The sequence below is a fragment of the Limanda limanda genome, chromosome 13, assembly GCF_963576545.1.
Source record: "Limanda limanda chromosome 13, fLimLim1.1, whole genome shotgun sequence".
NCBI lineage: Eukaryota > Metazoa > Chordata > Actinopteri > Pleuronectiformes > Pleuronectidae > Limanda > Limanda limanda.
The window spans coordinates 15,287,484-15,314,048 of record NC_083648.1 but is presented as its reverse complement, the minus strand read 5'-3'; the positions used below and the strand labels follow the sequence as shown (position 1 = coordinate 15,314,048).

Here is a 26,565-nt window from a genome sequence, read left to right as displayed (position 1 = left end):
CACAAATGTTTCCTTTTCAATAAAGCTCAGATTATTTAACCACGTCTGCCTCAGGGTTACAATCAGTGCGGACCGAGCAGCTGACTCCTCCCGGATGTTTCAGGGGAACACGTCAGCGCCGCCGTCGGGATGTCAAACCAGTCACGCTTGACGAAGCAGTGGAGAGAGTATGTGAGTCCAGCCTCCGAAAAATAGAACCGAAACGTACCAGCAAACTCACGCACACAAACTTACACCCACATATATACATACACACAAACCAAATATATGGCTTCTAACGTTGAATCAAGGCAGTTAAATACATGGCAATTTCTTCTAGGTTTCTTTTTTAGTTGATACAGACACAACCACACTTTGTGTTCAAGCTCAACTTTGGTTTGGGTAGATACAATGAGTATAATATCCGTCCGTACTTTTTTAATCAACTATTTACACATCGATGTAAGATCGACCAGCGGTCTAAAACACTAAGTTCACTACTATTTTAAACAATATGAAGAGCAATGTGTTCTTTTGCTACGACAGCTTATACAGAAAAAATTACACATAAAACACTTTTTGAACGCTTAAAATGTCATTGTCATTTGACTTCAAGTCCCTGATTTTCATTTTTAAGTCCAGCTCCTGCTAGATTGCATTGCATGGATTCTACACAGTATGCAATAGTTACAATAATCATACGTTTCTTCATATCTTTACAGTAAAGACAGCAATATACAGTAGGTGTTTGGAAGCAGAGTGTAAGGGGTGATACTAAGACTAAAGGTGCTGGCACAGTAGACTAGACCAGTTCAACCTTAAGTTATACATGTTTAGTTGTATAGACTCCTCATAGCCAAAGTGTCTCAAGACTTTGAGTTGCTCTTTTCCTTCTGCTGACACCACCACACAGTGCATCCAGGTCAAATGACTGGTGGCGAGGAGCGGTAGCTGATTGGTCAGTTAGCAGGCTGACAGATCAGCTGGACTGACCTAAAACAAACAGATTCTCCTACAAAAAAGGCCTCTTTCCTGAACTCTACCAGGGTCACAAGTTGGAAGACAGCCGGGATCTGGCAGAGTCTAGCTCTGGAAGGCTGACAATTGAATCTTTCTTGGGAACTCCAGAGTCTGGAGGTCCTGATCCAGCAGCTGCTGCTACTGCCCCTATCCCAGCAGGTCCACCAGGAGGCGGTGTGGAGGCAAAGGCCACCCTCTGTTGAGCTGCTGCCGATCTACCTACCCCTGAGGATCCGGGCAGGACTGAATGAGAGGGCTGAGGTGGGCCGATGGAGGTGTTGGAGGTGCGGGTAGAGGGCGAAGGACTGGGGGCTGCAGAGGCAGCTTGTGGTGTTCCCTCCTGGGGGAGTGAGAGCTGGGAGGCAGACAGGACCCGGGTATCCTGACTCAAGCTGCCTGTATGAAGGGAGTGGGTGCTTTTGTGTGATGCATGCCTCTGCTGGGTATGTGTGGGGCTGGGTGCATGGTGCTGTACTAGGGACAACTGGGACCCAGAGGGTCCTGCACACGCCATGTACTGGAAAGTCCGTCCTGAAGCTGCGAGCGGGCTTTGGACCGGAGGGCTGGAGATTGCAGATCCAAACGCCCCTCCGAGCGTCTGAGGGGGTTGAGACTGAAGCGGGGACATTGAGTTTGGGCTGGACATGCTCTGCATCACCTGAAACCTTCGCACCATACGAGGAGACTGCAGCGTCCCCGGGCCCACCAATGGACTCGCCATCTGAGGACAGAAGCTCATGGCCACGGCCTGCTGGAGGGTGGCGATAGCAGAGCCTGACTGTGGCTGACCAGGGGGAGCAAAGATACCGCCGATGGAAGGGGTCATAGACATCGCTCGCGGCCGCTGCAGGTCCACCAGCTTCACCATCTCACGGTCATACTTGACGATCTCCTGGATCATCTCATTCTCCCGGTTGTTGAAGACACCAGAGTTGAGATCATGCTGAACCTTGTGCATCAGGATGGAGTTCTTTTTACCTGCAGAGACAAACAAATGCGATGATTTTTTTAAAGAGGTACTGGCAAACATGAGAAAGGACAGGGAGGACGAACAGCAGAACAAATATGTGAAAAGAAGAGGATTTCGGGAAGGGAGAACACATTTAGAGTTAGATATATTATATGATGTCCTTCAGGGCAAGAACATCCTCCAGTAGAACAAGCCCAGAGGAATGGACATGTCACCCTGTACTCTCATCTAGTGTTACAGTGTCCTGTGTCTTTCTGAGAAAACAGCACAGCTCATTTTACTGCCTATTTCAACATTAATTTTAATGAAACATTTCCTGACTCATCTTTTTGTTTTCTGAAGACGGGCTTCAATTCAAAGTACTCTCTGCGCTTTTATTTAAAAACAATATATATATAATGTGAAGAGAAACTTATTTTTTAAATGGTCCAATACAGATGTTACATGTTTTTATATTGCTAATTATATGTTTGACAGCATAAATGCAGGAGGATTTGCTTTCCTCATTCAAGGCTGTGAATGTAATATTTTTAATTCCTTACCTATGCGGTCGAGTCGGTCAATAGCAACAGTCTCAAAGGCTCTTCTCATCATAGGGTATTCCTCCAGCACCTCATTAAAGTTGTCAACAGACAGAGAGTAGAGGCGACAGTAAGTCTCTGCCCTGACGCTGGCTGTACGCCGACCCCTCGTCAATAAACAGATCTCTGAAACGAGGGAAGACAAAGAGCAACCACTTAAAAAAAGATCTTAAACACAGGAAAAAAAGGTACTTGGCAGCCACAAACTGTTTTCCTTACCTCCAAAATAAGAGCCATCCGAGAGTTTCATTGCCAGGGTGCCCTTGGTGATGACGCTGCAGACTCCGTGCTGGATGAAGTACATTTTCTTTCCTATCGTGCCCTCCCTTATGATGTAGTCGTGTGGCTGGAATACCTCGAAACGCAGCTTGGTCAACATGGCGGTGACAAAGTTTGGCTCTGCGTTGGCAAACAGCGGCATGGATGCCACCAGCTTGCGACAGTTGAAGTTGACAATTTCCTAAGAAGGGGTAGATGCAAGAACAGAGAAATATATCAACGTGGAACCATGGTGATGCACTGACGTGTTCTTGTGCATGCATGAGTAAAAGTGTGAAAGTTAATCTTGAATAGACTAAAAAAATGTGTTTCACCTATATAAGATTACAAGCTGATGCCTGTATATGAACATTGGGTGTCTTGTTGTGTGCTTACCTCTCTGAGTGGCTCACTGAGTTCTCCCAGAATGCTCTCCTCGTCAAACATCTTGCCCTGGTACCTGTGCTCGTAGTAGTCATGGATTTTCTGTCGGAAGTCGGAAGGCAGCTTGTGGAAGGACATGTACTGCTCCACTTGCTTGTACTAAGAGATAATGAGAGATAATGTTCTGTTAATGCAGTGCACATATTGATTTTAAAAATGTCCACACATTTTTATATTAGCCCAACGTCAGCATGTTAAGCAATGCATTATTGGAGCTGGTCATATTCCATATGTTTCAATGTATATCCTGTGACAACACACAGTATATGTCTAAGTATGGTCTGTGTAGCACCGACACGATAGAACACATGTCTCTGTTCATTCTGTTGAAAACTGTTCAATCACATCATTGTTATGAGTGTGGCTTATATTGATTCAGACCCAATGACACTGTCCTAATTTTTGGTAAATACTCTCTAGATCACAAAATGCGTAACCCTCCACAGCTGAAAATAGTGCCCGGTAAAAGCCTTGTTACTTTCGTATGAGTCATTTTCGCTAAAACCACAGAGCCTGGCTGTTATGGATGCTATTTACATCTAAGAAGAGCAAATGGGCGTGAAGCTGAGAGACAGGGTGAAGAAGGGGGGGAAACAGACGACAGATGGACTTTGTTGATTTATGATCTTTTCATGTAATTTTCAGAAAAACACAAAGATGTAAAATATTGACAGCCTTGTCCTTTAAACACACATGAGGAATAAATACACAGAAACAAAGACATGAATAATTTGTTGAACAAGTTTAAAAGCACAAGGGATCAGATCATGTGTGTCCATGAATAAGTGTCAGAAAGAAAGAAATGCACTTCACATACAGTAAATACAGTACGGAGAAGTCTTTGTATATTGTATTAAGCCACCTGAGAAATAATTAGAGATTTCTCAGGGTCGTTTGTAGATATTTTAATGACGAACTGTTACATATTGTGTTTTCAAGGGTCATTTTTCGAGGTTGTTATTTATATTACCCTTGAATTTCCTTGTCTTATCCTCATATAATATTTCATTTTAACAACAACACAAACTAGACTCAAATAGGGACACAACTTATCAACGACACATGAAGCGATGTCTTATTTGAGGATGATGGATCCGTATTTCATTTGCATTTCCTTCCAGCGAGTAAGTAAACACAGTCAATACAAACAACCACACCAAACAGCGCCGGCTCATGCCCTTCAGCTGTCGACTGAGAGGAACACGCTCGGTCTTTGATCAGCGCTACACCAAGAAGTGAATCAATGCCAGATCAATAAAACGTGAACGGTCCGACACGGCAACAACACAAGCAATCAGCTTCTATTGTTGAGAAATGCTAATCACAATCCATCCACAGTGACCAGCGACAAACAGAGGACTGCTGTACGTGGCCGGGCTGCAGAGAGGGGGACTGAAAGATGTGGAGGTAAACGGAACGGACACGAACCTAAACACTTTAAAAAAGATTGTACTGCTTGTACTTTGCTGTCAGACTTCGTGCACTGCAGCTCAAATGAAAAGCTCGATAAGACCAGAGCTCAACTTCGCACCTGTATGAAGTTGTCTAGGACTCTATTTTAAGAGGTGTTGTGGCAGCTCCGCTCACAAACTCACAGCTCCAACAGACTGAAGAAGTCATCCTCTGTATACCCCCTTTATCCAACTACCCCTTAAAATCCATCGAGTGGTGGATGAACGCCACAGAAGCGGTCAGCCGGCTTCAAGCGACATCCTGCTCCTACAGTTGGTTTGACTCATCAGAGCAGAAACCCTGCAACACATCTGGAAGGTCCAAGGTTGAAGCAACTGTGTGTCCTTGTCAAGACCCCAACCTAAAAACAACTAGAAGGGGAAATCCCACCATTCTTCATTCACACAGTGCATCTATGTGAACTGATTCTGTATCATTAATCAAACACACACAGCCAGCAGGGGCAATGTAGAGTTCAGTGTCTTGCTCCTGTTCATAGATACAAGCCCTCTACATGGGCCTGATTTATTTTCTTTTTTTTTTATCTGCGCAGATTGCCCGTCCTGTTTTTTTTTTCACATTAAATCATTCTTCACTGCTGCCTACATTTCCATCCCTGCGGTTGGGTCCACTCAGCTAAGATCTATGGCAGCTGCATGTGACCCCATCTCGAGGGCTGAGGGATACCACTTGATGAATTTAGGCATTGTATGCAACTCAAGTGATATGATGTCATTTAAAATATGTTGGCCACTTCCCCGTATACTAAGTGAGACCCCTCAGCAGCAATTTGCACTGCTTTTCACTTAGTCCCAACTGTCATGTCCATCAGCATATGATAGGAATTCCTACGTCCGAAATTGTTTTGCCCTTTGTTTGCAGAAGGAAAACATCTTGTTCGCAGCGCAAGCCAATAAAATTTTCACTTTTCTTTTTCCCGTACTTTCGTTCAGGAGCAAAGCACAGTGCAGCAGGATCATAATGACTCCACCACAAGTCACAACAGATAATTTTGTCTCCGCAGTCACAAACACTGGGTGAGCACATCCACATCGGGATGGAGTTGACGGTGACAGCCATGGTCTCCCGTTGACTTCCACTCTGCGTCCCACTGCCACAAAACATAAACATGAATAAACCAAAAATGCAACATTTGAATTATTCAGCATCTATAGGGGAGGTGCAAGACTGAGTCTCACCTGCATGAGTAACTCTGCTTCCTGACATCATGGAGAGAGGCCTGAAGAAATGACCCCGTGTCACAACTCTCTCTCTGACACAGCAGGTGCTGCGAGTCTCAGAGAGCAGATGTGCTGATTGTGGACAAAGTGGAGGTGTGGGGTGTCCATGAAGGGGGGGGAGATGAAGTGACTGAGCAGCTCTGGTTATACACGACAACTCACTCCAGCCAACTGTGGCTCAGCTAAGTCTGAGAGAACGAGGCAGCAGACGCCTGACTGGACGTTTAGATGGTGGCGTTGAATGACTTGACTCGTCTCAGTGAGCCGGGTCCATTATCTCCCCGGCTCATCTGGAGTCTCTGCTGCGTCACGGAGGAGAAGCGGCGAGCGAGTGTTGGTCCGGCGCATTCCGTGCAGCGTCCAGAGCGAACAGACAAACGCTTTGCTGACATTTTGTCATCTAAAATACTGTTTTGAGGAATGTCCATTTTGTTGTTTGTCATTCAGAGTACAATTTATAAGGTTTTGTTTTGTTTCCTTTCCTTTTAATGTCCCTCTTTCTTTCCAATCGTATCCATTGTCCTTCCTCTCCTCTTTTGGTTTTGTATTCATTCTAATATTTTCCCTCTTTCTTTCCTTCCTGTTTCTTTAAATTCACTTCCCCGTCCTTTACTTTTCTTTCCTTTCCCATTCTTTCTCAGGGTGTAATTTCTTACACATCCTTCTTTTTCTTTCAAACCCTTCCCTTTGCCTTTCCTCTACTCTCCTTCACCATTCTTTTCTTCCCTACCGTCTAATTTAACGTTTTTAGTTTTTCCATCTATACACTTCACTTTCTTCCAGGGCCTTTACCTCTCCCTCTCCCCTTTTCTTCTTCCTCTCTCCCGCTCATTCATCCCACAGCTTCTCTCCATTGGAAATTCTAATTCGGGTTCATCCCAAACGGCCATGTAGATGTTTAATTCATTCACTTCATTCCCGAGCTAAATCGCCTCATTACATTACGAAGCACATTCACCAAAGAGAAGAGAATCAGATAGCGGCCAGTCAGAGCCCGTCTGCAAGTCTTCAGCTGGAAGATGTGTACAGAGGGAGGAACAACACACTGTGGGGTCTCACGCAGCACAAAGACTCATTAAATGAAACAGAGAAAAACCCACGATTCAGTCAAAGGGAGTGACAACTAAAGGATGCTGATAGGGGTTTGTACATCAGACGTATTGTCTACTAGAGTAGAGACTATGATTTGGCACCACCACAGGGACACTGTTTTTGTTGTAGATGTAGGGGAACAGGAATCTCTTTGGCCACTGTCTCTGCACAGTCAGCCCGGTTCTGGGTAATTGGAGCGATCAGTGAAAAGCAGTGTTGGCTAAGAGAAGACACACGGCTGTTGATGGTGTCAGCAGCACGAAGACGGAGACGAGGAGGATAGAAAACGGTGTTGTCGTGCAGTGCCACATCATGGCTGAGAGCTCAGACTGGCGTCTGCTCTCTGACTGAGACTCTACCACTACAAGAGAGAGACGCTGATTCAGTGTAAAACCCCCGGCGAGGCCATTAAGAGCAGATTATGGATGTAAAAGGTGCGTTAGTGCAGAGTCATAGCTTTCGCCTTGAAGGCACAGTTCATGTTTTCGAGGGAAGACGGAAAAATCCACAAACAGAAATTGCTATCTATTATTTTTCTCTGACCAACTCTTCACTGTCCCGTAAATACCACATCTCCAAAAGGTCAATAAGCCGATAACATCAGGAGCCATGTTTTCAGCTACTATAAGTCTGCAGACCTTTGTCAAGCTGTGAGGTTTTCAGGTTTTTTTTTCTTAAATATGTCATGTTTAAAACAATCAATTTGAATTTTTTTTATCCTCACCCAAAACTTAAATCAATGAATTAAATTGTAAATATGCATCTCATTAATATTGTCAGAAAGAGGAAATAATAAAATTGAATGAATAAATGTGTCTGTTTCACTGAAGACATTTTCTGACCTATCACACTTAGAAAATCCAATAAAAAAGTATTTTTAAGAGCTTAGGCTTTGAATTATTTGTGACATATGTGCTTTTCCTGCAGTGATAGATCAAAACATCAGCAGCTGCTGAAATATCTAAATAGTCCAACTACACAACACACTAACTCCTGCTCAACAAGTGTCTGTTAAAGTTTGAGTTGTGCAGAGGAAACAAAACGTCATGAAGCATTTATAAAAGTAGAACCCCCCCCCGCCCCCCCGACAGGTGATGTGGAGGGTGTTGTCAGTCGAACAGATGTCAACAACGCAGTACTACAGTACATGTCACATGTCACATGTCACATGAACGTCATCTTGTTAAACCATGATAACAAACTGCTGGGCCAGAAAAAAAAACACATTCACGTCAACCCCCAGAGGTGTCGAGAATTTCTGACAGTTATGACAAGTCTAACTACAGAGATGTCAACAGACTGATGGTGAAATGACTGCGAAGCCACCATCAGTGCATCTAAATAAAGTCCTGTTGTTTTTATTCTGCAGCTAGGGCATGAATGCAGAATGAGGCCGAGTCTGATCAGGATGAGATAACTGAGAAAACTTGTGAAAGAGTGAAAAGTTTGGGCGAAGAAGTGTTTCTCTTGGACAGATGTGCAGGTTTGCAGGTAAAATAAAAACAGAAATTAGTTTTGATCTTGAGATCTCAAAGAGCCATATTACATTTTCGTGATCACCAGAAATACATTCCTAAATTTGCCAGTGGTGACACAAGTGAGGCTGCTTCTATCTTGGTCTCTCTGGGACTTTGCACTTTGTGTATTAATAACTCACAGCTCTCTGCGCCAACGTAACCAAACAAAAACCCTCCCTATATTCCACCTGCCTGGATCCTGAGTCAGACATTACACCTGGGCTGGAATAGAAACATCAACACAAAGTGAGCCAGGGCCTCACTGGGGTTGTAACAGACTGCCGACAGACTTCTTTGACTCGCACCTTCTAAAAGAATAAAAAACGCCACTCCCAGTCCTTTGTTGAGGTGTGGTAAATTCACCCAGCAGCATCAGCTCCCGCCTCACTGTCATGACTGGCGCTTTTCTGCTCTGCTTGGTTTTTTATTTCCTTATTTAAAAATGTTTTTTATATATCCATCTTCAGCTCAAAAAATAATCCTCACAGAGCAGCAAAGAAAAATTAAAATCTGACAACTGGTCAGAAAAAATGTTATTGGGGGATGTGTAGTTTCCGGCCCTTAGCACAAAGTGATTTTGTGATGGAGTGAAGACTTATTAGAAAATGTCTAAATGTGAGTGGATACACTTGGTATTATCAACAAAACTCTTACTTCCTTAATTTAACCTTAATCTGAATAAAATACTGTTTGGGGATGAGACCAACTTAATTTATCACAGCCCCTAAATAGAGAGTCAAGCTACAGTCCCCTTATGAATCACACACCAAACTGCAAACCATGTATCAGTCTCCTACACATGTATGTTTTTTTTCCATCATGATCCATGAATTATTCTCTGAGGACTTAACAATAAAAAAAGAAAAATTTGAAAATGAGAACTGGTTGTCTGGATCTGCATTTGGATCTTGGATCATGCCCCACCCTTACAAGAAATTGCTTTGGCAGTTTTTGCGGACTGACTACCAAACAAACAGATGCATAGTATGCAGGGCAAATATATGAGACTTAAGTCAGTGTTCACACTGGTTCTTGTGCAAAATCCAGTGGACATTAAAAACTGAGGGTAAAACATCTGAGGAGTGATCTCCTTCCTCACAGATATAACACAATGGATTTCTCTCGGGCCTTTAACTTTCCATTCCAGGACGCACACTAAAGAAGAAATCACCAGTCAGCACACAACTTGCTGAATCACCGTCTTCTGAAACATTTATTAAATATGATTCAAGCATTCACTAACACTGCTGATAAAACCCCATGAAAAGTTTCACACAACTCTAGCCAGACTATATCCATCTGTTTCACGCTGATGGCGTCCAAATGTCTCGCAGTGAACCAGGACGTGTGTCGACAACAAAGCCCTGCTGTCTCCCACAGGTTTCCCCTCCCCCTCGCTCTGCGCCCTGTAGGAGCCGGTTAGCATTAGCACTGAAAACCTCTCAAGGACACCACCAACAAAGAGGAGAGGATGGAGAGAGAGAGAGAGAGAGAGGGGGGGGGGGGGGAGAGAGAAATGAAGATCAGGAGGGAAGGAGACAGAGAGATAAAGACCAGAGGGAGATAAGAGGGATTCAGGTGGAGATGTTTAAGAGGTTAAAGGAAAAGGGGGGATGAGATCATGTACAGAGGGATATAGCCGAAGGTGCATGATAGATGATAAAGAGAGAGAGAGAGAGAGAGAGAGAGAGAGAGAGAGAGAGAGAGAGAGAGAGAGAGAGAGAGAGAGAGAGTGTACAGGTAGATGGAGTGAGTGGGTGATCAGGGAGAGAGAGAGGCAGCCATGGTTGCTTACGTCACCTTCAGGATGACATTGGCAGGACACACAGGTCTGCTGCCTCATCAATTCCACTGCTGCCCAAGGGGACATCATATCTCTCTCTTTCTCCCTCTCTCTCTCTCTCTCTCTCTCTCTCTCTCTCTCTCTCTCTCTCTCTCTCTCTCTCTCTCTCTCTCTCTCTCTCTCTCTCTCTCTCTCTCTCTCTCTCTCTCTCTCTCTCTCTCTATCTCTCTCTCTATGCCCAGACCCTGGCGACGTGGCTCTACCTGGCCGAACACACCCGCAGCCTCCGATTGGCTGCTGAAAACCAGGAACACTCCCCCTGCTCCCCAGCCGGCGAGACTCTGCTTGGAAACAGAGAGGCTGCGCTGTTTCCACCACAGAGCCCTGCTGCAGCTGAGGCTCGGATGCCCATCACGGCTTTGAGAGGGTTGTCTCGTACAGTCAGAGAGAAACACACTCTAATGACAGCAAACAGTGCGTGAGTGATTTAACAGGAGCTGATCATGTGGAGGAGAGAGTGTGTTGGTGTGACCTCATACTGTTGCACCACATTACGGGCTAGTTATACACATTTTTAACCCTTGTTAGAATATGTCATATTCATTCTATAGAAATCCTGCACTGCAGATTAATGAGAAGACATGAGGCTGCATTCAAATTCCCACCAGCCGCAGCATATACTTAAAAATGTAAAATCAGCTGCAGCTTAAATTTGCTTACCATGTTACTGTGAATACCTCCAGTTAACACCTACCACTGGAACAGAATGGAAATCTCAGTATGTAATGTTCAATGTGGTTTATCACATCTGGCCGATACCAGACTCACTAAATAACACAAGTATCTACCCTGATTCTGATGCAACCGATCAAATCGCATCATCCCTGAAACACACAGAACTTTATTTTCTTCTAGTGGATCCCAAGGTTTCCAAAAATAACTTATATATCATGATATTTTTGTGAAAATGTGAATAAAATGACACACAGGACTCCTCAAATATGTACTTTTGAGTATTTCACAAAGACAAACGTGTTGAGAACATGGAACAGAGATGATATGACGAAGCTCCTCACCTTTTCCTGATACTGCCGTCTGGAGGAGTCCAGGGATTGGATGAGAGCCGTTGCATGGCCAATAAAAACAGCATAGCAAGTCGCTCCTACAATCATACTTAGCATGGTGAGCCAGATATCTGATAGACTCTCCGGGGCCTGCCGACCGTAACCGATGCACAGCATGTGGCTCATTGCCTTGAACACAGCGAAGGAGTAGAGCTCTGACCACGTATCGTTCTGTGGAGAGATTGGAAAAAGGAGGCATAAACAAACAGTTTAGGTGACATCAAGGTCACACATAAAAAAATACATGTTTTGAGGGTGAGTGGTGGCAAGGGAAGCAGGAGAAAGGCTTCGGGGGCAGCAGGGTCACGGAATAGCACTTACACAAATGAGAACTCAAGGGACAGAGTTGCACGGGAAAAGGAAAGAGGAGGGAAGTGGAAAGGACATCAGGAGAATCCTTCGGGGCCTAATCAGTAAAGTAGGAGATGGTTTGGAAATCTTTTCCTCCAAGTGAAATGATAATGAGAAGTTATTAAATATGGGCTTTCAGAGCTGTGTGAATAGAGATAGGCTACAGGTGGTGACAGCTGGGCAGCAGGCACACGGCTGCCTGAGTGGAGCTTTACAAAGGGGCAGACCTCATACTGTAACTTGACTGAAAAACATCAAGGGGCATTAATCATGTTGTTGGATCAACCTTCTATACCTCTATCACATTTGTAAATAATAGTTCAGTGTTATTTCCCTGCTGCGAGAGGCATTTTCTGATCTTTCGTCCTTAAAAAGAATATAGAATTAGTTCAAGAGAACAATCCCCGGCACAACATACCTGCCTGTGCCTCTGCACAGATATATTATGATCCGTTGTGATGGACGACATTAAAGAGCCACGCAGCGATATCGTGAGCAGAGGAAAAATGTAGACCCCAAAAATAAATATAGCTCCACCAAGTGGGCTGAGACTAAATGGTGTATGTGAAAACAGAAAGAAAACAACGGAGTGAAACAGATTGAATAATGGATGAACGATGGGCACTTTGATTCTGAAATAGCACGGGCAAAAGAGAGCGAGGGAGAGAGAGAGAGAGAGTCTGTATCCTCACAAGTCTCCACAGGGGTTTCAGTTTGAGAACCATCCGCTGCTTTGCTGGTAATCACCGTCTCCATTAGCAGCACATGAGACTGTTTGAAGTCGGCTGACGATGCGGTGGCTTTAAATTGATCACCCGGTGTCTTGAGCTTTTCCTTTGTGTGCACTGTGGCAGCCTGGCAGTGCAGCGGGCCTCCTATGCATGAAGATGCTCAAACTTAAGAGGAGCGTGCCGTCAGAATAAAGGTCTGTTGCTGCACAGCAGAAGTCGTGCTCACCGTGTATCATGCTGTGAGTATGAAAGTGTTAACAGATGTGTGCGGCGGCGGATGGTGTATGAAGAAAGGTCACGATGTCGAGTCACCGGTGATACTTTATGATTAGAGCTACGCAGAAATACAGTCTTTATTTTCTTCTGCACAGGGTGACGCATAAAGTTTTTTAAAAAATAGTCAGCATTTTCGTGTCTGCCTCCTTAGGTCGCAGCTTTATTTTAGCATGTCAGCATGCTCACTTTTGATAATCAGCACCAAGCAAGTACAGCTGAGGCTGATGAGAGTGGACAAATAAAGGGAACATCTAATCCACATTGTTGGTAATAGTTGTCGTCACATTTAAATCCTAACCATCGATGTCAAACTGCTGGTAGCGCTTGATAGAAAAAAAAAATCATGAGATTGCCATATTCATCGGCTGACATGAAGGAAGTGGTCTTCATGGGCTGGGTAGACCACAAAGGCCAAACCCTTGTATGATAGTATTGTCTACATAGACTTCATAGAATGTTTTAATTCTGTCTGGTTGAGTTGAAGCATGATACTCAAGCAGTCTCAGCACTTGCAGCCTGTTGAAGCTTTCTTTTCTTGGGAATGGGAGAACGCATTTGTCGGCTGTATCTAAAGGAGCCTTCAAAATGCAGCAGTAGTCCCGCCGCTGTGTCACAATTGAGACACATATTTGTAAATTATCCTCAGGGGACCATGAATTTCTAGACAAGAGTTCATGGTGATCCATGTGATAGTTTTCTCATTTTTCAGTCTGGACCAGAGCGCTGCACTGGCCTAATATCATCATCCCTGGAGTCACGGCACTAGCACGGCTACAAATGATGAAGAGTCCAAAGACCTGCACAAAAGATGAACTTTTGCTCTGTTACACACTCCCTCCCTTCACAGAGGCCTGATGGACCGAGTCTCTCTATTGGAAAGACTGACGGTGCGGGAGAAATGACAGCGAGAGGAATAAGCAGATAATGAATAACGGAGCAATACAACCCACTGAATGACCAATCTTTTCAGTGTGTCCAACAGGCGATAAGCTAGACAAATATCAAACGATAATTGACGCACATGTAACGAGGCCTCTGCCCCGGCCCACCAGTTTAAATTACAATGGCTTATCAGAGCTTTATTCTGCAGTCACCTCTGTCTCTCTCTCTCTCTCTGCCTCTGTCTTCCTGCAGCTTCACCGAGTGCATGTGGTCTCTTTATAAACTGTGGTGTGGAAAGTGAAATGGGCTTTTACTGGATGTGAAAACCAGGTCATCACCTTCCCCACGACAGTTCAAAGGTCAAAAGAAAAGTGGCATGTGGTATGAATGAACGGCAAAACTGTATTTGTGAAGCACTTTGAGTGGTTGTCAAGACCTGAACAGCTCTATATAAGTACAGGCCATTTACCATGTAATTACAAAGACTGGAAACAGAGGGAAACAACGAGCCTGCCTTGTTTGAGCATATTTATAATTTCTATTTAATAGGTGTGAGCTCTAGTGTAGCTGCTATATCAGGTTAGCGGTTTCTCCTGCTCCAATAGCCTCCTAGCTGTAGCTTCACATGTACAAACATGAAAATGGTGCTTCTAAAATGTCCAGTATACCTGTTGATGATGTTGTAATCTTTCATTGCCTGCAGTTAGAGTTCATATGCACTTGTATTCTGTATAAGTGCAAAGTATAACAAACACCTTACAGGTACTCTCACTATTATGGAGACAGATTTTGACATCTTGTTTTGAATATGAATAAGTTAGAGGGGATACTGCGAAAAAAGTTATTGCTGCACAATCTGAAATTTCTCGCCGTCATCCTCATGATGTAAACTGAATTTTATGTGCAAATTTCGTAAATTTTAAATGGTCTGTATTTATTTAGTGGGTTCCAGTATTATCAACCGCTCAAAGTCCCATTCATCCATTAACACAGCACTTCCATACGATATATAATGCTTTTTCTATCACACTGCATTCATACACTCTCAGCACATCTGTCAGGGGACACTGCAGACTGGGATCGATCCACTGACCACCTGGTTCTTGAACAACCCTCTCTACCTCCAGAGCCGCAGGCAGAGGTGGGGTGGACACTTTTAAGTAGACTTTGAATGACGTTAGGCTTCTGTATAGCATTACTGTCTGAGAGGCCATAAGGTCAGCTCCTGCTGTTCAGTCTCTGTCTGTGTGACTGAACTGGAGAGTGGACTGGTGGTAAAGTGTTTGGGGAAATAGTCCCATTCATGATGTGACATTTGTCCTTTCACTGTGACCACATCTAACTTAGTAACTGTCGCTCAATCTTCAGATAGTTTTAAGTAAAATTGTTCTCGACATAAATAACGTCACAGCAGCTGGAGTAATGTGTAAGTCTACTGTAGCACTGCATGTATTCTGCACAGTGAGATATTTTTAGAACAAAAACACCTGAGCTGCTGTGGGACTGAGATAATCACATCCTTTTCTCTCCTCGCCCAGGAAAGAAACATCAGCTCATCTCTGGTCCATTTACAGAGGTCGGACAGCAGCTTTTACTTTCCATGTTTATCAGCTGTTACGGATCTAGTGTGTTTAGTTCAAATCCAATTCACGACTTCCAGCAACAGACCTGTAAAAGTGTTTAGTCAATATAGCTGTGGTGACTTAATAGAAAGATTTAACACCACGTAAAGGGATTAGCAGCTTTTCTTCTCCAGCCGAGCTGACCATTATGGTGCAGTGTCGTTATTCTGATGCTGCTGTCTCTAACATAGAGATTTACTTTTTTGTGGCAATGCTGCATAAAACGAATGCCAAATATAAACTAAATGAAATGAATGGATAGAAGTTTGTGTAGGATGCAAAAGCCGCCTATTTTCCCTGAAGTATCACAAGTTCCACTCTAATCACTGGTCGGTTGATGTCTTCCAGAGCTTCATAGTGTTCTCGACTCCCTCTGTGGGTCCTGCCTGTGGACCCCACTCCACCAGAGCCACTGTGGGATGCGAGGCCTGATGGATGGCCAGGCTAATGTTACAAGCTGTCATCCACTCAATAGGGGGGCAGTCTCAGGTGGCTGTAGGCAGCCTGTACCATGCCAGGCCGGGCCTGTAGTTTAAGAGTGACGGCTCTCTGGAGACTGGCTGTCTCTGATTATACAGAGGGTGTGAGCAGCAGAAGAGTCGGGAGCCTGTCAGCCCTGAACTTCATCATGCTGGACTTCAGCCGCTGCACTGTACACACTGCACACTCATCCTCCTCTGTGTCCTGTTTTTAAACATTAGTTTTCTTCAGGTTTAGGTTGTTGTGCTTGCGGTAATACACAGGGAAGGTCAGCACTGTTGATGCATACATACATGAAATAAAAGAAGGGCTATATTTAGAGACAACCAACTACTATCAAAGGTCATCACAATTTCTAGGTGATAAATATATTGTCTCAGAAAACTGCTTGTTTGGCTTGAACGGAGAAACAGAATTGAATGATAGTGAATGACTGTCAAACAATCAATCAATTATTAATAGTTGTTGAATAACTTTCATTTGGATACAAGAACTCAGTGATTGATCATTTCTTTGTAACACTGGGCGTTGAGCGTGTATTTCATTTTAAGCTGAACACTTGCAGTTCAAGGGCAAATATGATGGAGTCTTTTCTATAACATCAAAGACTTGGTTTGGATTTGGTCGAGAGTCGGCCTCAGGGACAAGCGGACCCACCTGCTCTGATCTAAGTCTCGAAATGTCTAAATGCATTCTGGGTGCAACATTGATATAGTATATGTAGTTTAATTCTTTTTTATAATCCAGAAGGGGACTCTGAATTAATATGAGTATATTCTCTGAATATAAATGATGGTTTTAAAGTGGGAATAAACAGAAAATCCATCAACCTCTTTTGCAAAGAGGAAAAATCTAATATTTTTCCTCTTTCTTTTCTTTTTCTGAGGTCTCGGATAAAATATTCTATGAAAGCACCTTGTTGCTGACATCCTGAGTCAAAGGTGTATTATATGATTAGGTCAATCATATACATGTTAACTAATTAGTAATAATTAAGTTAATAAAACTATTGAACAGCACCAGTAAAAGTGTAGTATGTCCCTGTCCTTCTTCTTTCTTTGTCCGGCTTTGTCCGGCACATTACACGCAAAGGGACTCCTTCCTCTTCACTGAGATGAAAGAGAGGCTATTTTATCTAATTGTCACATTAACTCTTGACTATTGTACAGTAATAGAAACTGCTGCCATCCAGGAAATATTCCAAATGGGAAAAATTTACAAGCAGTCATGTTCGGTCCTGGCAAAGTCGTAGAGCGGGACCCAATCTGTTTCAGCACTATTTGGACCTGTGCCTCGTGTCTGGAGTGGTAGACAGACAGACCTATAAACAACCAGCTTTTATCTCCATGAGAGAGACATGGCAACAAAGAGCCCAGCTGCCTGGTCACATACTCCCCCAATCACTCTGCCCCCCCTCCCCTTTATCTTCCCTCTCATCACCCCACTAAGCTGGAGAGGAGGCATGGGGGGGATCTAGAGGTTGCGCTCAAATCTCTCTTTAGATATATTATCTGAGGTTTTCTCTTTTTCTTCATTAGAAGAGCTGCTCGGGTAAATTCCTCATAGAAATAACAGTGGGTGCATGGGTAAATTTAGGACAATCATCTGACCTATTGCATCTGATATCTCACACCAGAACTCTCATTTATCCCACAGGCAGTGAAACAATGTCCCTTTCCTCATACTAAATACATGTATCTGGCTTATTACTGTTAGATTTATGTATTTTGACTTTGGTTATATATATGTGTGCATTATCGGTTAATTGTAATAGCTGTAATCTTTTGTTGAGCGAGTTTGGGCTTTCAGACATACATTGCCCCACTCTTCCAAGGAGATCTCTTCCTGCATGTCCTCCTTCCAAGCATTCAATCGGTCCATGCAAGACTCAGTAGATCCAGATACCAGTAAGTTGTGCAATAAAGAGATTTGTCCTCTAACTGAAGATCTCTGTCTCCAAGGTCAACAGAGGAGCGACATTTAGTTTTTGGTTTTGGGCTGTTGATATAAACAGTGGTGTGTTTGCGTATTCTCAAGCACATCATCTCGTGGCAACATCCGCTAACATTGCCAACTTCCGGTTGTGTAAATTTAGGCTTAAAACACAGTGTAAACAACCTTGTTCTGGGTCAAATATGAACTTCAGGGCTTGCAGACACTTGAATGACACCGTACAAACTGACTAAGACACTTCACCAACCCCTTCATCGGCTCAGTGGTGAGTAGATAATGAGTGATTTTTCATTTTTCTGTGAACTTCCCCTTTAAGTTCCTCAAATCTCATCATAGCATCACCATTATACAAATCCACAATCTTACTTAACCTGTTAATAGCCCATAAGTGAAATCCTGGATCAGCTCTCCCTGCTCTGAAATAATCATTACCCCAGATGGGACTGGAGTAGGAAATGCAGTGTTTTACCTTATACCAAACATTAATCATGTTTAGGACAAAGGGATTCATTGTTTGTTTCCTGAGATTCCTAATGTTTGTGGAGTAGATATATAAATTGAGTGGTGGTTTAGATATAGTGGATATTGCTTCAATGTCTACCCATGTGGGGGATGGAGCTGAGGAGAAATAGAACAGCCCGATAGTACTTTTGGAAAGCTAATAAGCAATTTAATTTAGCATTCATTAGGCGTGTAAGCAATCTGCAGTGCTAATAATTATTAGCATTGTTATGTGAGCCTCTGCTGTCGCTGGTATTTTATCTTGTGGCTAAGAGCAGGCTCACGGATCCACTCATGTGGCCGTAGACTATTCATCTTGTTTCAGTGAACTGGACCTATATTTATCATTGCGTATCCTTTCAAAGCACGACTTGAACAGATTGAACAAAATGTTGAGTTATGAGGATCGTAAACCCTTTTTTTTGGTCTTTAAAACAATATAAAGCTCATTCAAACAAAATATTGCTCATCTGTTGATACAAGCACACAGATCTTTCTGTTTGATTAAAAGACCAGAAAGGGTTTATCCCCCACATATTGACTGACATCCATCCAATATTTTCTGATTACGGTCCAACACTTCAATCAATATCTGTAACCACAATCAGCTCTTTCCCACTCAACTCAAGAGGAAAGATGTAAATCCAGTTTTGCGCACATACCTCCATCTTGTTGAGAGACACCCAGCAGTCTGAGGGGAAATCCTGCAGCATGGGAACCAGGAACTGTAGACAGCCGTCCCAGTGACACAGCAGCAGCATCATACCGATCAGGTTAAAGATCCGCATTACAGCACTAGCCAGGTCATAGGTCATATGGAAGATCTGGAGAGAGAAGGTAAGACAGGAGGGGGAGTATAATCTTTAGTAAGAGTCATTCAGAAAATGGTGGATTTAAGGAGAGAAATATACTGTATCTTAATTTATTGAATTCATATCACAGCAGCAGCACTCAGCTCCAAAGTTTCTTTTGGATTCTACCAAGTTTGATTAATGAGGCTAGGAGACAGGCTCCCATCAGCCCTGAATCAAACACAGCAGGAGCAGGTAGGACATTTGTTAAATAGAGACACATGACATCAATCAGAGTCTCAAACATCCACACGGGGTCCAGTCATACACGGACAAAACGCTCACGCGAGCCTGCGGCACAAAGACAGACTAACAAGGCAGATGTGCCAATTTGTACAAACACACACATCCAAACACACAGGATGATGGACAGGGACCATCATGATCCTTAACAACTGATAGTCCGTGCTGCCTCACCCATCAATCATTCTGAGTCACCGGACAGTCACTGAGGCCAATCACATATCGCCTCACTGACTTCAACAGACCGCTCCCTGTTGCTGCTTAAGTCTGACGGCTGCTTTAACACAAGAATTACATTATGACGTGTACATCTAGAGGTAACAGTAGTTGTCATAGCAAGAAAATTGCCTGATAAAGATGACTATGAAGGAATGGGTGGTTTCTTATTTAGCGCAGTTGAGGTAGACGTGATACTCTGAGTTGGCAATGATCAGAATGAGACTGGACATGAATCACATGTGTTGATCTTTCTGAATGCCGCTTTAATCTTTAGAGGGTCAGTAACTGACTTTGATTTCTCAAATAATTTTTTACCAAGGATGTATTAGAGAAAGTGAATTAGACACAGTGGTGTTGGTGGATGATGTTTGTGTTCAGCACCATGGACAGCTCAAACACAGCTAAAGGATCTAAAAGTAGTTCAGACTTGTGGATTTTCAAAATAAAATGATGCCCGATAACGTCAAAGAGAAAGGCATTGCCTGTGTCAGTGTCTCACACTCCACTGCATCTCCGCTCTCATTCTCCATGCATGCCAAGTATCATTTCCCATCATGCACCACTATGTGTGTGTATGTGTGCGTATGCCATCCTATCCTCCGAAATCCAATTATCCAAAGGTCAAGTGAGCAGCCGAGCCCCACTGCACTGCTCACCACTGCAAAATGCCAACACCATGCTGCAGATGCTGGCATAAATGAAAAGTCGAGTGATCTGATGACATCTTTGGTCCGCCCGTCTCCATGGCTGTTCTCCTTCATTTGAGGAAGGAGTCCGAGGAGAGGCTGGAGCAGGGCCCCCGACAAAGTGCATCTCTCACTGAGTAAATAAAAGCCAAGTGGTCAAGAAGGGCAGGGCTGTGTCTTTGAGTTCAGTGAAGTGACTTTACCTGGCAACAGCACCCACCTTCACATGCAGAGCCCTCACATCAGGCCTCTGGAGAAGAGATAACTCATCCAACTCTCCAAATGCTTTAAATGATCAATTAGTGACATATATAATCGCAGTCAGCAGCCCCAGAGTGCTGCATATTATCATCACCCGCTACTCCACCTGCTCTTGCTCTGGCATCTTAATTGATTAACTGTGTTTGGCCTCGTAATAGGCTGCTTATTAGACCGCCTGGTGTTGCCTGTGGGACTCTCAGGTCAGACAGGGAAACAGACGGGTAGGGGGGAGTTGTGTGACAGTTACATTACTTAGAATACAAGGTTTCTTAAAGCACGTTTCTCACCAGGTGAGGCAAAGAGGCAGATTGTTGGTTTGCTCACCAGCCAGCAGCAGCATATTGGAGCTAAATCGTCCACTAGATTGGGTGTTTCTATCCTCTGTGGCTAAAGGTGATTTGATAAGCGTTAATATAATATATACACAGGGACAGCTATGAAATGCATGCTCTTACCTCCTCCCATTGGTGAATATAGCGTATTAATCTGGAGAGCCTCAACAGCCTCAGAAGACTTAGGATCTTGGTGAAGCGGACGATCCTCAGGGCCCGCGCAGTCTTGTACACCTCTGAGTCGATTCCCTTCTCTACTATGAGGAATATGTAATCCACTGGGATAGAGGATACAAAGTCCACAATGAACCAAGTCTTAAGGTACGTCTTCTTAATGGTTTGAGGGTCCAAAATTATGTCTGAGTTGTCCTCAATGATGATTCCAGTGCGAAAGTTGAGCACCAGGTCCATGAGGAAGAAAGTGTCCGAGACCACATTAAAGATGATCCAGGGCGTAGTGGTCTCCTCCTTGAAGAAGGTGATGCCCACAGGGATGATGATCAGGTTGCCCACCATAAACAGCAGCATTGTGAAATCCCAGTAGAACCTAGAGGGTGTGTGTAGTTGTGGTGTGTGTACATGGATGGTGTTTTACATGTGTGTGTGTGTAGAGTACAGGAGGAGAAAAGGGGGGAGAGGGAGTGGAGGAAAAAAAGACAAAAATAGAGTCAGATAAGAAAGGGGAGTTGCTGTGGAAAGTCGATAGGCACAAGAGACTTCCTGGGAGCTGCACATCGCCTGTCTGAACAGGCAGAGAGTAATGAGAGAAAGAAGTGCTGAACTCTTGTTAATTTGATATTGCTGTATAAAACAAGATGAATCTAATAACCCTGCACTGCTCATGTGAGTTTACCCTGGAGTAGAAAAATGTGTTAGTGTGGTTGTTTTTCCTCGACTATAACTGAACTTAATTAGCTATTCAGCCGGAATTTTTTCAGGTGTAAATGATGAATTAAAGGGTCGACACAAGTTTCCTCCTTTCGACTTATCCCTTCTGTATTGTCAACACTCTCTTAACGACCTTCTTATTTAAGGTTTGACTTTGAAAAAATATGGCAAATAACAATACCAAAGAAGATTTTAAATCTTTGTTTTCATTTTCTTCAGACCTTGTTAGAACCAAATATGTAGACGATGATGGTGAAGATAACCAAACACTGAAATAAACACAAAACTTTTTTTTTATTATTTTTTATACAATATATGGGCTATTCATGAGCTATGTGTCACTATTTTGCTGAAAATAATTTGCTAACAAAGACAGGTCCAGCCTATGTTGAGTGATTTTATTTATATTTAGGGAGATATAGACCTATTTAAAACAAATAGACTAATCTGGTGTGTGCTTATGGTATATGTTATAGAGTCAGGGTCTCTTTGATCTCAATCAAGTTTCTGACTAAATAGGGTTTATAGGTAATACTCAAATACTATCAAATTAGTGTAAGTTAATAAGTATCAAGCGGATAAATACATTTTAAGTGGAGGGCCAAACCCAACACAGGGTTAATTTGCACTCCGCACTAGGAGCTCACGTTGACCTTGCAGTGCACATGGAGGCCGAGGAGGCTCAAGCCAGCAGTGATGTGGCAGTTTGGTGAGTGGGACAGACATGGAATAAAAGTAGTGAGGTTTGCGCTCGTCAAAGGAATCTCTGCAGGACAGGTGCAATGCTGAGTCATTACACTGCAACTTATGCAACAAGCTCTGACTCCACCACTCCACGGTATGACAACAATAACCGCCCTGATGATGATAATGATGCTGATGTCTGAGGAAACTTTTCCGCTTTAACTATGCATTCATGCCGAGGGCAGATTGTCTGTGTTCTCACCGTGTGGGGGTGGTAAAGACAGGTCTCCAGAGAGGCCTATTGTCAAATTACACCTCTGCAGTTGGAGACATCTCTCAAGTTATAGCCTTCAGGGGGTCTACTGAGGAGGTGTTATATGATGCAGATGGTCCACATATGAATGGTGTTGTGAGAAAGGGGCGTGGGGGCCTTGGAATAGATTGAATTGGGTCGGGGGGAGGAGATGTGTGTGTGTGTGGGGGGGGGGGGGGGTTAAAGGTATCGCGCTCAAACGCAACTCCAATTTGGACGGGGAGCTGTCCGCGCTCTGTGGTGCTGAAACCAGAGGACAACCCCTGGCTACATGGTTCCCTGGTCCAAATATAATCCAGCGACTCTAACGCGCGTCGAATAAACGCCTCACAGGCTGATTCTACTCAGCCATGGGTCGTGGATTTCCCTATAAAAAGGAATTGTCGGACAAAATTGCTGCCGGGTGACACACTGGGTTATCAGTGTCGAGCCGTGATCAACAGAGCGCATCCGTCATTCAAATGCAGGATCCGGAGAGTCGTACAGGCGTCTCCAGTGAGCATGCTGGAGGTTTTCGCACACTTGGCTCAAGGTGACATTCCATTACTGAGTGCATCGCGCACACAACCACACACAAACACACACTATAGCCTTTACATCCTGTCAGCATGGCTCTATAGACGCAGAGAACGGCCGATATTACAACGCATATTAACTTGTTATTTGATAAACGACTGAAATTAAGTCGGTTTAGCGTCAGAGCTCTTTGTTAATGTGAGCGTAAAGTGTGAGATGTGTTAGCAGGCCGGGCTGGTGGAGCATCCCAGGCACGCTGCTGTACACACGGAATAGGATTTGTTTACAACACCGAAAAGACACTGCTGAAAAAAATCAATTCGCCTGACAACAGGTTGTTTGGGGAATAATAGCAGCAAGTTGCGATGCACTGATGCAATTCTCTGCAAATTTAATCGGGGGGGTGGAATGAAAAAGCAGCATCCTTCAATAATATAACTATGCATGTGTTCCCATGGAGCCACCGTGGTTACTCACTGTTAAGTAAGTTGTAGGGGACAATGGGGACCCGCACTAGCCCCTCATGACTTTCAACGTGCAGCTAATGGCAGCTCCAGCTCTTACCTGAAATCGCTGTAGGGGTGGATAATCCAATTTCCAGCTGATTTGACCCTCTCCTGCTCCCGCTCCACCGCTTTTTGACTACCATACATGCGTAAGGAGAATTTGTTAACTCCAGGCTGCAGCATGCTACTAAACTGCCGCTGCATGAAGCTGGCTTGGCTTTCCTGTTCTCCATCTTCGGCGGGCACAATCGGCGGTCCATCCTCCGGCTTCAGGAAAGTGACAGAGTTCCTGGGCTGCTGGTTCTGAGACGGGCCCCCGTACAGGGAGGACGAGGCTTTCCGGCTTGGTGCGTTGGAGAAGGACACCTTGGAGTCCTTTTTCTCGTGGACACCGCTGGACACCGGGGTAGTGCCGGGGTTGGCACCGTCTCCTCCGTGCCCCCCGGCCAGGGACCCGCCTGGTGTGATCGAGCCGTCCATGCTGGCGGTGGTCGAGTTACGGGCTCCGCGCTTGGCGCTCCCTGCCTCCTCGGCCCTCCCCGACCCTCCCGTCTGCTTCTCCTGCTTGGAGATGATTGAGCGCAGGCTCCCGGTCCCCGAGTCCCTCCTGCATTCTCCGTTTTTGTTGCATTTCATGCTGGAAATTGGAGCGACGCTGTTGCAAACATCACCTGCTGTCGCGGTTAGAACCTCGACAGCGACCACTGATTCCTTCGCCTTCGCCCCAGATGCTCTGCTGGTGTCGCCGCGTCGGGCAGCATCGCCCGCACAGGGTGTCTGGGTCTCGGCAGCTCTGGAGGCAGCGGAGGGCCGTCGGGCGGCAGCAGCGTCCTCTGTGTGCGTGAGGCAGGGCTCCTTGGTGGAGTTCCTCCTAGAAGCCGAGGACGCGGCTCCCCCTCCTGGCGTAAAGTTCTTCATCCTGATACTGCCTCCTCCTCCTCCACTTCCGCCACTGCCGCTCCCCCCGGCTCGGCGCAACCGCGGATGCTGAAACTTGGACTCCTCTTCTCCGTCCTCCGTCTCATCCATCACGACGTGGCTGGCCGCTCCGGACTGCTTCCCGCTCGGGGCGGTGGATGTGCCGGGCTCCAGACAGTTATGGCTGCTGCTCCTCGTGCACTTGGACGCGACAGCCTTGGGTGCGCTGACGCGGCTGGAACCACTGCCGCCCACTGCCTTCTTCTTCATGGTGGCAGCGGACGCCGGTGAAACCTCGTTCCTGTCTACGACACTAAGCAGATCACATTTTACCTCCTATTATCTTTGAAGAAAACCAATCAGATTTTAGAGTCGCAATGGAGAGTAGAAGATAGAGGGGGGGAGAAAGGAGAGGTGAGAAGAGGGAGGGGAGGACGTGACTTCTTTGCAAACTATGCGCTTCTACTTTCACCATGTCATCCTGGGGCAGATGCTCTGGAATCACACTGACCGACACGTTGAATTGCGTCAAATACCAAAAAGCAGTTTTCTTGTCCCGCTCCCAGTTCAGTTGAAGTACATTTCTATCCGAGGCCTCTCAGACATGACACTTACCTCAAGGACCTTTATTCAAAAACCACACAAGAATAGATGCTTAACATGAGGTCAAATCAGGTGCATATTAACGTCTAAAGTTTAACTAGCAGGCGTTAATGACAAGTTAAAATGATGTCATGTGTTTTAGAAGGTGTTTTCAATGACAAACCCCCATGAAGTGGTGCCAACCTGAGTTGGCGTTTAGCGCACCCTAGTGGCCATGAGAGGGAGGGACGTGTTTGATATTTTGTGTGACGCAACTGAAACTTTACATTTTATCAAAGGGACTACCAGTGCAGTGGCCTTCTTAAACCTGCCTATGTTGAATGTGAGCTATTTTAAAGATGTGCCCAGAAACCGCCACAATCTTTAGACCCAACACCCACTGCTGCAGAGAGTTTATTCAAATATTATTAATATTGAAAGTATCGTGAATACAAATCACACCAAATTCAAAACTGCACTTCCTCAGGCAATTTACAATAGACATACCAAGCATCTGTGTAGCAACATAAAGTGTTGATTTGCAAACTGAAAGATGAGTCTTCAGCATCACCGATGGGCTAATTAGAGCCCCGGTGTTTGATGTGAGCCTAACAGCTGATTGCAAAAGTGCAGTAGAGTATAACAAATGGGTTTTCATATCATCTCAGTTAGAAGGAATGACACCGGTGCTTTATATGAGACGGTGTGAAAGCATGTGTGTGGCAGCGATCACACCTCCAGAACATCGTCCCTACACGGTGAAGATATGGGCCATGATAATTGAGTGCTCTGTCACATGAGGAGAGATAATGTAGCTAACCTCTTTTCCTTGATCTAGTTTGGGTTAAATCTAAAATGGCTGACATATGTAAGATTTAGTATATACATGCACTAACGCATCTGCTTAGCAACAGCAATATGCATAACTGGTGCCAATCAGATCATTTATACCATCTCTGTTACTAACTTACTTCACATCATATGTGATGTGTTAATATAAACCATATTGATATTATATATAATTTTTTTACAATAATATTGTCTTTTGCACACTGTCTAACAATAACATTACCATCATATCATCAGTACTATTACCATAATCTTGCCACTGCACCTTATCTACCTATTTATCTTGTGTTTCTGTTTTTATTCTTTCTACCTCAATATTTTTATTTTATTCTATTGTATTGTATTTTATTGTATTCAAATATACCGGCTGCTATGACAACTTAATTTCCCTTCGGAGATGAATAAAGTAATCTATCTATCTATCTATCTTATCCTAAATATACCTAATAAGGAGAAATGA

At 44.2% G+C, this 26,565-nt stretch overlaps 1 protein-coding gene across 1 annotated transcript; it reads right to left on the bottom strand.

Moving 5' to 3' along the window:
• Positions 1-1,027: 1,027 nt before the first annotated feature.
• On the bottom strand, positions 1,028-24,989 carry LOC133018676 (potassium/sodium hyperpolarization-activated cyclic nucleotide-gated channel 2-like). The gene is made up of 8 exons (XM_061085093.1): positions 23,815-24,989; positions 20,973-21,396; positions 18,920-19,081; positions 11,414-11,632; positions 3,205-3,351; positions 2,770-3,010; positions 2,512-2,676; positions 1,028-1,977 (listed from the first exon to the last, which is right to left on the bottom strand). The coding sequence occupies exons 1-8, from the start codon at positions 24,942-24,944 to the stop codon at positions 1,028-1,030; spliced, it is 3,438 nt and encodes a 1,145-aa protein (XP_060941076.1). The 5' UTR covers positions 24,945-24,989.
• Positions 24,990-26,565: the final 1,576 nt, after the last annotated feature.